General features: G+C 53.3%; 1 protein-coding gene across 1 annotated transcript in view; it reads right to left on the reverse strand.

The window, feature by feature from the left end:
• Window positions 1-338: 338 nt before the first annotated feature.
• Window positions 339-13,616, reverse strand: part of AGFG2 (ArfGAP with FG repeats 2) — a 40,995-nt gene continuing 27,717 nt past the window's right edge. Inside the window, exons 6-13 of the mRNA XM_038768673.1 lie at window positions 11,813-11,938; window positions 11,229-11,261; window positions 5,383-5,479; window positions 4,322-4,410; window positions 2,707-2,790; window positions 1,819-1,953; window positions 1,366-1,451; window positions 339-966 (exon numbers count right to left, since the gene is read on the reverse strand). Of these exons, the coding sequence (XP_038624601.1) occupies window positions 907-966; window positions 1,366-1,451; window positions 1,819-1,953; window positions 2,707-2,790; window positions 4,322-4,410; window positions 5,383-5,479; window positions 11,229-11,261; window positions 11,813-11,938 (710 nt within the window). The 3' untranslated portion in view covers window positions 339-906. The remainder of the gene's footprint in view (window positions 967-1,365; window positions 1,452-1,818; window positions 1,954-2,706; window positions 2,791-4,321; window positions 4,411-5,382; window positions 5,480-11,228; window positions 11,262-11,812; window positions 11,939-13,616) is intronic.

Raw genomic sequence — 13,616 nt, forward strand, 5'->3', positions numbered from 1 at the left:
GGGGGGGGGCGACGCTCACGTTGGGCGATGTGGGGGCCAGCAGAATGGATGGGGTCAGGAGGGAAAATAAAGAGATTGCATGAGAAGCCACGGCCATCCCCGGCTCCCCCCCGGGGACCCTCTCCCCAGCTTCCCAGCTCCCCGGCGGGAAGCATGGGCGGGCAGGGCGACTAGGGAAGCTCGAGATTTGGGAGATGGGCTGGGAGAGGCGCCGAATCCCAGGTGGGGGAGGGTCCCCTGCTCTATATATTATAGATATCATATATATATATAGAATAGGCTATATTAGAAAACTCATAATATATATACTGTATATATATATATATATAAAACACCGGTATCCAAACATGAAACTGCTAACTAAAGTGCTTGAAGGGAGTGTCGGGGTGGGGAAGGGGTAGTAAAAGGTTCCCCCAAACAGGCTGGGGACGGAGAGTGGAGCCAGGAGGGTTTAGCAGCTTTGAAGGAGAAATCTGGGGAGGGGAGAAAGGGGTATGCAGGGGGGCGCTGAAAAATGAATCTTCGAGTCTTGGGGGTGTGGGGAGAACACACGAGAGAGAAGGCTTCAGGGACTGGGGAGGGAGGCGGCGATTGAGGTCATTCTTTGCTTCCTGCCCTGTAATTGCCATGAACAGTCCGCTCCTCCATCCTCATATCTCTGGTCCCTGGGGTCAATTAGGCTCCGATGAGGGGGAAGGGATGGGGAGTTGGGGGGGCAGGAGGGGTGCCACCCTGAGTTCCATATCCGCCACCCCCCACAATCCCGGGATGAGGGGGCGCCTGGAGCAGGAAAGCAGGGACAGTCGTGAAGGAGGGAGGGAGGAATTTCAGAAGTCGTATTCAAAACGGCCCCTCCCCGCCGCCCCCTCCCACCACCAGCCAGGCCCCGACTCCCTCCTCGGGGGGCTACAAGAAGGGGTTGGTGGTGGGAGGTTTGGAGGCGAACGGGCTTGGAGAAGTTCCAGTCTGGGGAGAGAAAGAGAGGAGGACGCGGCTTCAGTTCGGCTTCCATTTCAGCCCGAGCACCCTCCCTCCCTCTACCCCAGCTCCTCCTCTTGGGGCCGGGAGCACAATGGAGGACAGAGTGAGGAGAGGGGGTGGGAGAGGATGCTTGGGGGTGTCAGGGAGGGGATGGTCGTGGGGGGCCGAAGTTCCACTGGAGCCAGATCTCGCCAGCTGCACCCTAACCTGCCCTCCCTGGGCCCGAGGGGCACCAGAGGTCACATCGGGAATGTGAGCAAGGTGGGAGACTCCCGCTTGCCGGTCGGGGTCAGATGAGTTTTCCACAAACACACAGCTCAAGCCGCCCCGAAAACACACACACACGCCCGCACACGGTTCCCGTCACCCCATCGGCGGGCTCACCACAAAGGGGTTGGTGGAAATGGCAGTGGGCTGGCCCGGGCCCTTCACCCCTGGCTTGGCTGCTCCCAGGCCCCCAAAGCTGGACCCTAGGAGACAAAGGCAGGCAGACCCTGAGAGGCAGGTCGGGGTGGACCATAACCGGGGAAAACCGCAGCGATGAGGGAGTTGGGGGGTAATGATCGCCCTGTCCTGGGGCCCTGATGGGAGATGGCGGAGGTCAGGCCCTCTGAGTCGTAGAGGGGAAGTGGAGGAGGAGGTTCTGCCCTGAAAGCCAGGTCGAGGTGGGGGGTGGAGGGTGTCCTGGAAATGGGACCGGGGGTGCCGAGGACCGGAACACGGTGGTCGCCGGCTCCCAGGGGGCAGGGGGAAGGAAGACAAGTTGGGGAGTGTAGGGAAAGCAGGGTGGGGTGGGAAGTGGGGGGACTGGGAGGGCCTGAGACGAGGAGTTCTTACCGTTATGCTGCTGCTGGGAGAGCTGGGTTTGCGGGGAGAACATGGTGGAGGCGGGAAAGGCGCCCGGGTAGCCGCCGGGGGGCTGGGCAGGGGGGAAGCCGGGGGCCAATGTGCCCAGACCAAAGCCACTCGGCCCTGTGAGGGGAAGCAGGGAGAGAGACACGGGGAACAAGGGGATTAATGGAGCAGGAACACAAACACACAAACAGGGCGACCACAGGAGGGGAGAGGGGCCACACTCAACTTCCCCACGCCTCCACCCACTCCCTCCACGTCTCCCTGTTAACGCTGGCCGGGAGAGAGGGAGGCGGTGGGGAAGGTGAAGCAGGGAGGTTGGGATGAGCAGGAACCAAGAGGCCTTGGGCGGAGGAAGAAGGAGGGAGGGATGGGGGAAGAAGGAGGGCTGGGAAGTTGACAGCGGACGGGATTGTCCCCACACTGAGCCGGGGCCGAGGGAGGATGGGGGTGAGAAGTAACCCTCCCCAGAGGGTGGGGGTGGGCCGGGCCAGTAGAAGGAGGTGGGCATACGTGTCCAAACAGTTCCCCTCGCTCTGCCAGGTGTAAGCACGTGCGGGCATGTGAGTGTGGGATAAGAGGATGTGTAAAGGGGTAGGCCAAGTTGGAGCCGTCCCAGGCCCGGGTGCGGGGCGAAGGGGACAGTGGGGGCCCAGTGATTGTTTCCCCAAACTTCCTATGGCAAAGACCGGGGTCCCTCTCCCGGCCCCGGCCACCCCTTCCCCAGCCCTCAACCACCCTGCTCCGCCCCCGCCTCCCAGCTGGACCACGTTCCTGCTGTTCCTCGCGTCCCCGCTCCCCCACACCCGCATCCCGCGGAAGGGGTCCGGATCGGGGGCCGGACGGGTGGATGGCAGGTGGGAGGGACGTTACCTGAGACGAGGCCGTTGGGCTGGAAGGGGTTGGTGGAAGGCAGAGGCGGGTGAGCCGCGGGAGCCGTGAACGGGTTGGTGAAGGCTACGGCGGGGAGAACAATCAATCAATCGTATTTAATGAGCACTTACTGTGTGCAGAGCACTGTACTAAGCGCTTGAACAGGGGGTTAATACCAGGATGGACAGAAACCTACCGGCGCCTCTTCCGGCTCCCCCTCTGTAGCTAACGATAATAATAATAGTAATAATAATAAATGACGGTACTTGTTAAGCACTTACTATATGCTGAGCACTACTCTAAGTACTGGGGTACATACAGTTTAATCACACTAGACACAGTCCCTGTCCCACACAGGGCTCACACTCTTAATCTCCATTTTACTGATAATAATAATAATACTAATGGCATTTATTAAGCGCTTACTATGTGCAAAGCACTGTTCTAAGTGCTGGGGAGGTCACAAGGTGATCAGGTTGTCCCAAGGGGGCTCACAGTCTTCAGCCCCATTTTACAGATGAGGTAACTGAGGCCCAGAGAAGTGAAGTGACTTGCCCAAAGTCACACAGCTGACAGGTGGTGGAGCCGGGATTTGAACCCATGACCTCTGACTCCACAGCCTGTGCTCTTCCCATTGAGCAATGAATCACGCTAGACACAGTCCCTGTCCCACACAGGGATCACACTCTTAATCCCCACTTTGCAGATGAGGGAGCTGAGGCCCAGAGGAGTGAAGTGACTTGCCCAGGGTCACCCAGCCGACAAGCGGTGGAGCCGGGATCAGAACCCAGTTCCTTAATAATAATAATAATAATGATGGCATTTACTAAGCGCTTACTATGTGCCAAGCACTGTTTTAAGCGCTGGGGAGGTTACAAGGTGATCAAGATGTCCCAAGGGGGGATTCATAGTCTTAATCCCCATTTTACAGATGAGGTCACTGAGGCCCAGAGAAGTGAAGTGACTTGCCCAAAGTCACACAGCTGACAAGTGGCGGAGCCAGGATTTGAACCCACGACCTCTGACTCCACAGCCTGGGCTCTTTCCATTGAGCCACGAATCACTCTAGACACAGTCCCTGTCCCACGTAGGGATCACACCCTTAATCCCCATTTGGCAGATGAGGGAACTGAGGCCCAGAGAAGTGAAATGATAGGGATCACACTCAATCCCCATTTTGCAGATGAGGGAACTGAGGCCCAGAGAAGTGAAATGACTTGCCCAGGGTCACCCAGCGGACAAGCGGCGGAGCCGGGATCAGAACCCAGGACCTTCTAACTCCCAGATCTGCGGTCTATCCATTAGGCCACACTGCTTAATAGGAAGTGGGTGGTTAGGCCCCAGTCTTACCCCACCCTTGATCAGCTCCTGCGTGAGCCCCCCGTGGGACAACCTGATCACCTTGCCAGCGCTTAGAACAGTGCTTTGCACATAGTAAGCGCTTAATAAATGCCGTTTTATTATTATTATTATTACCACCAACCGGCCTGCCAGCTTCTCTCCCTCAACGCCCCCTCTCCGATCCCCCTCCACCGCCCACCCCAGAACCTCCCGTTCCCGGGGGCTGAGACCCCAAGTCTGGGGGTGCTGGCGGGGGCGCGGCCGCCGGACTCACCCCCGTAAGCGAGGCTACTGCTTCCGCCGCCGGCCCCAGGGGCAGCGGAGGCGTGGAAGGCCGGGACGTGGGCCACCGCCCCGAAGACGCTGGCGAGAGAGAGATGGCGGGAGGTGTCACCCCCAAATCCGCAGGCCTGGGGGTCGCAGGAGGCTCCTGCTGCTATGTGGGGCGTAACGGTGGGGGAAAGGGACGGGGTCCAAACCCAGGCGTGAGGGACAGAGCGGAGACACGGGGAGGACCGTTCGAAAAAGTGGGGTGCGAAGGCGGACCGGGAGAGAGTGATGGAGAGGCTGACTCCGACCAACAGATCCATTCATTCATTCATTCAATCGTATTTATTGAGCGCTTACTGTGTGCAGAGCTTGGGAAGTTGGCAACATATCCAACTTGTCCTTCCCAAGCGCTTAGTACGGTGCTCTGCACACAGTAAGCGCTCAATAAATACGATTGATTGATAGAGACGGTCCCGACCCAACAGTGGGCTCACAGTCTAGAAGGGGGAGACAGGCAACCAAACATATTAACAAAATGAAATAAATAGAATAAATATGTACAAATAAAATAGAGCAATAAATATGTACAAACATACATACATATATACAGGGGCTGTGGGGAGGGGAAGGAGGTAAGGTGGGGGGGGGGGGGGGAACGGGATGGGATCCAGGGAGAGAGAGAAGGCCGGGGAACGGGATGGGATAGGGGCAGGGGAGCAGGAGCCGGGGAGAATAAATAATAATAATAATGGCATTTATTAAGCGCTTGCTATGTGCAAAGCACTGTTCTAAGCGCTGGGGAGGCTACAAGATTATCAGGTTGCCCCTCACGGGGCTCACAGTCTCAGTCTCCATTTTACAGATGAGGGAACTGAGGCCCAGGGAAGTGAAGTGACTTGCCCCAAGTCACCCAGCTGACAATTGGCAGAGCCGGGATTTGAACCCATGACCTCTGACTCCAAAGCCCGGGCTCTTTCCTACTGAGCCGTGCCGCTTCTCTAAGAGTAACTGGGCCGCTTGACTCTTGGGAGAGACCCCCGCCCATCCCCCCGACCCCTCACTCACCTGCTGCTTCCCAGGATGGTGGCCATGTCCGAGAGGCCGCTGGGCTGGCTCGCGGGGGTGAGGGGCGAGGCCCCGAATGGCATCACCTGGCTGCTGCCTGCGGGCAGAGGAGATGGACGGGCAGTGCCCCATCGCGGGGTGGGGGGGCGAGGGGAAGGAAAGGATAACGGCTGGGGCCTCTGGACCCGGCCTACAAACGGTGGACCCGGCCTACAAACGCACCCTCCGCTCCTCTGCCACCGCTAATCTCCTCACCGTACCTCGTTCTCGCCCGTCCCGCCATCGGCCCCCGGCCCACATCATCACCCGGGCCTGGAATGCCCTCCCTCTGCCCATCCGCCAAGCTCGCTCTCTTCCTCCCTTCAAGGCCCTACTGAGAGCTCACCTCCTCCAGGAGGCCTGCCCAGACTGAGCCCCTTCCTTCCTCTCCCCCTCGTCCCCCTCTCCGTCCCCCCATCTTACCTCCTTCCCTTCCCCACAGCACCTGTATATATGTATATATGTCTGTACATATTTATTACTCTATTTATTTATTTTACTTGTACATATCTATTCTATTTATTTTATTTTGTTAGTATGTTTGGTTTTGTTCTCTGGTCTCCCCCTTTTAGACTGTGAGCCCACTGTTGGGTAGGGACCGTCTCTAGATGTTGCCAACTTGGACTTCCCAAGCGCTTAGCACAGTGCTCTGCACACAGTAAGTGCTCAATAAATACGACTGATTGATAGTCCAGTGCTTTGCACACAGTAAGCGCTCAATAAATACGATTGAATGAATGAATGAATCCTACGGCTACTACCTGGAAAAGCCCAAAGCCACGAAAGGGCAAGGTGGACAGTGAGCGCCCCCTGGTGGCCACATCGGGGAAGGCTCAATGACTGCGGAGAAGCAACGTGGCCTAATCATCATCAATCGTATTTATTGCGCGCTTACTATGTGCAGAGCACTGTACTAAGCGCTAGTAATAATAATAATAATAATGACATTTATTAAAAGCTTACTATGTGCAAAGCACTGTACTGAGCCCCTTCCATCCTCTCCCCCTCGTCCCCCCTCCATCCCCCCATCTTACCTCCTTCCCTTCCCCACAGCACCTGTATATATGGATATATGTTTGTACATATTTATTACTCTATTTATTTTACTTGTACATATCTATTCTATTTATTTTATTTTGTTAGTATGTTTGGTTTTGTTCTCTGTCTCCCCCTTTTAGACTGTGAGCCCACTGTTGGGTAGGGACTGTCTCTCTATGTTGCCAACTTGGACTTCCCAAGTGCTTAGTACAGTGCTCTGCACACAGTAAGCGCTCAATAAATACGATTGATGATGATGATATGTTGCCAACTTGTACTTCCCAAGCGCTTAGTACACAGCTCTGCACACAGTAAGCGCTCAATAAATATGATTGATTGATTGTTCTAAGCGCTGGGTAGAGCCCAGGCCCGGGAGTCAGAGGGCCTGAGTCCTCCACTCGCTTCTGCCACTTGTCTGCTGGGTGACCCTGGGCGAGTCACTTCACTCCTCCGGGCCTCAGTTTTCTTCGACTGTAACCTGGAGATTTAATCGCTGTTCTCCCTTCCACTTAGACTGTGGGGCAGGGACTGCGTCCAACCTGATAATAATAATAACGGCATTTGGTAAGCGCTTACCATGTGCCAAGCACTGTTCTAAGAGCTGGGGGACAGATACAAGGTGATCAGGTGGTCCCATGTGGGGCTCACAGTTTTCATCCCCATTTTACAGATGAGGGAACTGAGGCCCAGAGAAGTGACTAGCCCAAAGACACACAGCTGACAAGTGGCGGGGCTGGGATTAGAACCCATGACCTTTGACTCATGGGGCTCACAGTTTTCATCCCCATTTTAGAGATGAGGGAACTGAGGCCCAGAGAAGTGACTTGCCCAAAGTCACACAGTTGACAAGTGGCGGGGCCGGGATTAGAGCCCATGACCTCTGACTCGTGGGGCTCACAGTTTTCATCCCCATTTTACAGATGAGGGAACTGAGGCCCAGAGAAGTGACTTGCCCAAAGTCACACAGCTGACAAGTGGCAGGGCTGGGATTAGAACCCATGACCTCTGACTCGTGGGGCTCACAGTTTTCACCCCCATTTTACAGGTGAGGGAACTGAGGCCCAGAGAAGTGACTTGCCCAAAATCACACAGCTGACAAGTGGCGGGGCCGGGATTAGAGCCCATGACCTCTGACTCGTGGGGCTCACAGTTTTCAGCCCCATTTTACAGATGAGGGAACTGAGGCCCAGAGAAGTGACTTGCCCAAAGTCACACGGCTGACAAGTGGCGGGGCCGGGATTAGAACCCATGACCTCTGACTCCCAAACCCATGCTCTTTCCACTGAGCCACGCTGCTTCTGATGAACTTGTATCTGCTCTGGCGCTTAGACCGTGCTTGACACATAGTAAGAGTTCAACGAACACTTCTAGACTTCTAGACTGTGAGCCCTTAGTACAGTAAGAGCTTAGTACAGTGCTCTGCACACAGTAAGCGCTCAATAAATACGATTGATGATGATGGTGAGCCCACTGTTGGGTAGGGACTGTCTCTATATGTTGCCAACTTGTACTTCCCAAGCGCATAGTACAGTGCTCTGCACACAGTAAGCGCTCAATTAATACGATTGATTGATTGATTGTAGACGAACGTTTGTAGACTGTGAGCCCACTGTTGGGTAGGGACCGTCTCTATATGTTGCCGACTTGTTCTTCCCAAGTGCTTAGTACAGTGCTCTGCACACAGTAAGCGCTCAATACGACTGAATGAATGAATGAACACAATGATGATGATGATGATAATAATAACAATACTAATGAGGGAGCCCCAGCCTGACCTGAATCCCTATGAGGCGGAGGGTCCTCAGAAGTGGGGGTGGCAGCAACAAATGGCAGCTGTCTCCTGAGGTGGGAGGGTGGTGGGGGGCAGTTTGGACCAAACCCAGGGAAGCCCCCTGGCCAGGTCCCTGGGGCAGGGGCAATAACGGTGAGGGTTGGGTTGGTGGGCTTTCTGTGTCTACCTCCTTCTGGGCACTACGGGTTGGGTCGGAGGAGGAGCTCGGATGGGAACCGTCTAATGGCAGGGAATAGTGGGGATGGGATGGGGGAGGAGGGTGAAAAGGGGATGGAGGGCAAGAAACTGGGGAGGAGTGGAGGGAAAAGGAACGGGGGGAAGGAATTGGGATGGGAAAGGATCAGGGGGAAAAGGAGTGTGGGGGAAAGGGTGGGGAAAAACAGGGCGGGAGAAAAGGGGGGAAAAAGGAGCTGGGGGGGAATGGATGGGGGAGAAAGAGCAGGGGGCTGCATTTTGGAAGGGAAGCTGGGGAGGAAAGGCCTAGGAGGGTGGATGAAGTTGGGTGCATACGCTATTAGGAGATTATTCTAGGCATCGAAGCCCCAACCAATGCATCAGTCCTCCTTACCTCGTTCCCTTTCCCACAGCACCTGTATATATGTTTGTACATACTTATTAATCTATTTATTTATTTATTTTACTTGTACATATCTATTCTATTTATTTTATTTTGTTAGTATGTTTGGTTTTGTTCTCCGTCACCCCCTTTTAGCCTGTGGGCCCACTGTTGGGTAGGGACTGTCTCTATATGTTGCCAACTTGTCCTTCCCAAGCGCTTAGTACAGTGCTCTGCACCCAGTAAGCACTCAATAAATACGATTGATTGATTGATTGATTGATCAGTCAGAAACCTCCTGCTCACTGACGCCAGAGAGTGTGCCTGACTTATCCGTTCAGTAAAATGATGATGATGATGGCATTTATTTAGCGCTTACTATGTGCAAAGCACTGTTCTAAGCGCTGGGGAAGTTACAAGGCGATCAGGTTGTCCCTCGGGGGCTCCCAGTCTTAATCCCCATTTTACAGGTGAGGTAACTGAGGCCCAGAGAAGCGAAGTGACTTGCCCAAAGTCACACAGCTGACAATTGGCAGAGCCGGGATTGGAACCCATGACCTCTGACTCCAAAGGCCGGGCTCTTTCCACCGAGCCACGCTGCTTCTCTAAAAAGGGAGCACAGGGGTGGGGAAGATGGGATGCGGTTGTGCGCACGGTGCTGGTGGGAAAATGCAGGGCCTGTGAGCCTTTGGGGCTACCGGCAACCTTGACCCCACGATGTGGTGGCCCGCTGGGGTGGTGGCCCTTTGGGCCGAGTCCTGTTGTCGGCTGGCCCGTCCTCTTGCCCCTGAGGTGGTGAAGGGGATAGGGAGGCTGGGATTTCTACGAAGTCACCAAGATCAACAACTATCTACTATTCTATAATGATAAGAGTATATGATTATATAAGTATATAATATACTGTTCTATTAATATCATTATTAAATACTTCAATGATATACATATTTATATCATTATATATCAATGATTGTACATATTTATTACTCTATTTATTTATTTATTTATTTATTTTACTTGTACATTTCTTTCCTATTTATTTTATTTTGTTGGTATGTTTGGTTCTGTTCTCTGCCTCCCCCTTTTAGACTGTGAGCCCACTGTTGGGTAGGGACTGTCTCTATGTGTTGCCAATTTGTACTTCCCAAGCGCTTAGTACAGTGCTCTGCACATAGTAAGCGCTCAATAAATACGATTGATTGATTGATTGATATAGAACAGCGTGGCTCATTGGAAAGAGCCCGGGCTTTGGAGTCAGAGGTCATGGGTTCCAATCCCGACTCCGCCAATTGTCAGCTGTGTGACTTTGGGCAAGTCACTTCTCTGGGCCTCAGTTACCTCATCTTTAAAATGGGGATGAAGACTGTGAGCCCCCCGTGGGACAACCTGATCACCTGGTAATCTCCCCAGCGCTTAGAACAGTGCTTTGCACATAGTAAGCGCTTAATAAATGCTATCATTATTATTATTATATAATTGTAATAGTATGTAATTATATAGTATATGATCATGAGCCCCCTCCTTCCTCTCCCCCTCCCCATCCCCCCCGCCTTACCTCCTTCCCCTCCCCACCGCACCTGTACATATGTATATGTTTGTACGTATTTATTACCCTATTTATTTTATTTCTACATATTTATTCTATTTATTTTATTTTGTTAATATGTTTTGTTTTGTTGTCCGTCTCCCCCTCCTAGACTGTGAGCCCGCTGTTGGGTAGGGACCGTCTCTCTATGTTGCCGGCTTGGACTTCCCAAGCGCTTAGTACAGTGCTCTGCACACAGTGAGCGCTCAGTAAATACGATTGAATGAATGAATGAACACCACCCCCAGACCCCTCAGTAAACCTGCCCCTTCTCCCTTCCTCCTGCCACCTCCTTCCAGGACAAAATCTAGCCGCCCTGATCGCACAAACACACCCCCGTCTACTGAGAATACCCTTGGGTGAGAACACAGACACACACACAAACGCGCACGCACACTGTTTACTGAGAATAAATTGGGGTGTGCAAACACACACACACACACACAGTCCACTCAGAATAACCTCAAGTGTGCGCACACACAGTTTACAGCGAGTAAACTCAGGTGCACATACACTGTTTACTGAGAATAAACTTGGCTGCCAACATACAAAAACACAGACAGAGGCGGAGATACACACACGGAGGACAGAGAGAGAGAGAGAGAGTGTGTGTGTGTGTGTGTACGTGTACTTTACTGGGCAGAGACATTAGAACTGAATCCAAAATAAACCTGTAGGCCACTGAGCCAAGTGGGGACCACGGCTCCCTTTGTGGGGTGGGGAAAGGTTGTGGGGGTGGCAACTCCAGGCTCCGGGTTCCCCTAGGCCGGTGCTCTGCTTCTGAAAGTGGGGAGAACTGGCTTTCGGGGGGCCGGGACGGACCACGATGGAAAACTTACCAAAACTGTAGCTGCCCGTGATGACCCGGCTGGCTGGCAAGGCGGGGCGGCAGGGTGGGGAAGCAGGAGGGAAGGAATAGGAGAGGGGACGGGAAGTGGGAATAGAGGGGGTGTTGGTGGGGGGGGGGGGGGAGATGGAAGAGAGGGAGGGAAGGGGGAGGAAAAGGAGAGGGAGGGGCAGGAGGGGAAGAGAGAGGAGAATTTTCAACAACTGCCTCTCCTGCACACAGAGATGTGGGGGTCCCTTCACTTGCCCTCTGTGGGTGTCAGGGATTTCCCCCACCCTCCCTCCTCTGTTCCCGCTGAAGCCAGAGTAGGGCCTCCCCGCCTCCCTCTTTGAAACCTTACTCGGCTTCCCCATCTTCTCCCACTCAAACAGCTCTCTGCCCTCTCCGGGCCCCCTCGAGCCCGGAAGGTCGTTGTGGGCAGGGACTGTGTCCGTTTATTGTTGTACTGTCCTCTCCCAAGCGCTTAGTCCAGTGCTCTGCACACAGTACGTGCTCAATAAATGCAATTGACTGATTGATTGATCCTCTGCCCCTTCCCAGCTCTCTTTGGGGGGGGGGGGTGGGGGGCAGAACTACCTGCAGGCACAGGCTGAGCCTGGAAGGGGGCATGCCCAAGCTGGGGGGCCCCTCCGAAGGCCGCGGGACCGCCGGAGCCGCCGAAGGCGTCGAAGTTGGCGAAGCCGCCGTGGGCCGGGGCCTGGCCTGTGGGTGGAAGGGGTCATGGGTTACATGCACGCACATACACACACATGCGTGCTGGGCTCCCAGCTGGGCGGGGGGGCATTCCCCTCCCTGGGACCACCCGCTTGCCCACTGCCCCGATGCCACGCGGACCCCAATTTCTTCAACCTTTCCTCCCCGCTTGTTTGGGGCTCGAGAAGAAAGGGAAGGGGTAGCCCATGGGGTGACACAATAATAATGATGTTGATACTTGTTAAGCCCTTACTTTGTGCCAAGCACTGATCCAAGCACTAAGGTAATAATAATAATAATGACGATGATGATGGCATTTATTAAGCGCTTACTATGTGCAAAGCACTGTTCTAAGCGCTGGGGAGGTTACAAGGTGATCAGGTTGTCCCACAGTCTTAATCCCTATTTTACAGATGAGGGAGCTGAGGCACAGAGAAGTGATGTGACTTGCCCAAAGTCTCACAGCTGATGAGTGGCGGAGCCGGGATTTGAACCCATGACCTCTAACTTCAAAGCCCGGGCTCTTTCCCCTGAGCCACGCTGCTTCACACAAGTTCATCAGGCTGGACACAGTCCCTGTCCCACATGAGGTTCACAGTCTTAATCTCCATTTTACAGAGGAGGTCAGGGCTCTGGGCAGACCTACTGGCAGATTACTTGGTATTCGCCTTTTCCTTGACCCCCTCAGCACTTAAGTACACGGGTAGGGACCGTCTCTATATGTTGCCGACTTGTACTTCCCAAGCGCTTAGTACAGTGCTCTGCGCAAAGTAAGCGCTCAATAAATACGATTGAAGGAGTGAATAAATGTACACACCTTTAATAAGCGGCCTGGACTAAGCACTGGGGTGGATACAAGAGAAGCAGCGTGGCTAAGTGGAAAGAGTGTGGGCTTGGGAGTCAGAGGTCATGGGTTCTAATCCCGGCTCCACCACTTGTCAGCTGTGTGACTTTGGGCAAGTCACTTAACTTCTCCGTGCCTCAATTATCTCATCTGCAAAATGGGGATTAAAACTGTGAGCCCCCATGGGAACAACCTGATCACCTTGTATCCCCCAGCGCTTAGAACAGTGCTTTGCACATAGTAAGCGCTTAACAAATGCCATTATTATTATTATATACAAGCAAATCGGGTTGGATACAGCCCAAATTTAAATTAAATACCTTCTAATTAGCCATTATCAATTACTTACTTACTCATGTTAATGTCAGTCTCCGCGTCTAGACTGTAAGCTCGTTCGGGGCAGGGAATGTGTCTGTTACTTCTGTGGCATTGGCCTCTCCCAAGCACTTAGCAGAGTGCTCTGCGCATAGTCAGTGCTCAATAACCCCTTCCTGACCCACAGCACTTGTGTATATATGTACATAACCATAATTCTATTTATTTATATTAATGCCTGTTTACTTGTTTTGATGCGTGTTTATCTATAATTCCATTTATTTATATTGATGCTATTGATGCCTGTTGGCTTGTTTTGATGTCTGTCTCCCCCCTTTTCTAGACTGTGAGTCCGCTGCGGGCAGGGACTGTCTCTCTGTTGCTGAATTGTACTTTCCAAGCGCTTAGTACAATGCTCTGCACACAGTAAGCGCTCAATAAACACGACTAAATGAATAAATATGATTGATTTATAGATCGACAAACGCCACAAAGTCCTCCTACTTCTCCTCTCGGCTCACTGACTCC

Source organism: Tachyglossus aculeatus, chromosome Y4 (genome assembly GCF_015852505.1).
Source record: "Tachyglossus aculeatus isolate mTacAcu1 chromosome Y4, mTacAcu1.pri, whole genome shotgun sequence".
In the NCBI taxonomy this organism is placed as follows: Eukaryota; Metazoa; Chordata; class Mammalia; order Monotremata; family Tachyglossidae; genus Tachyglossus; species Tachyglossus aculeatus.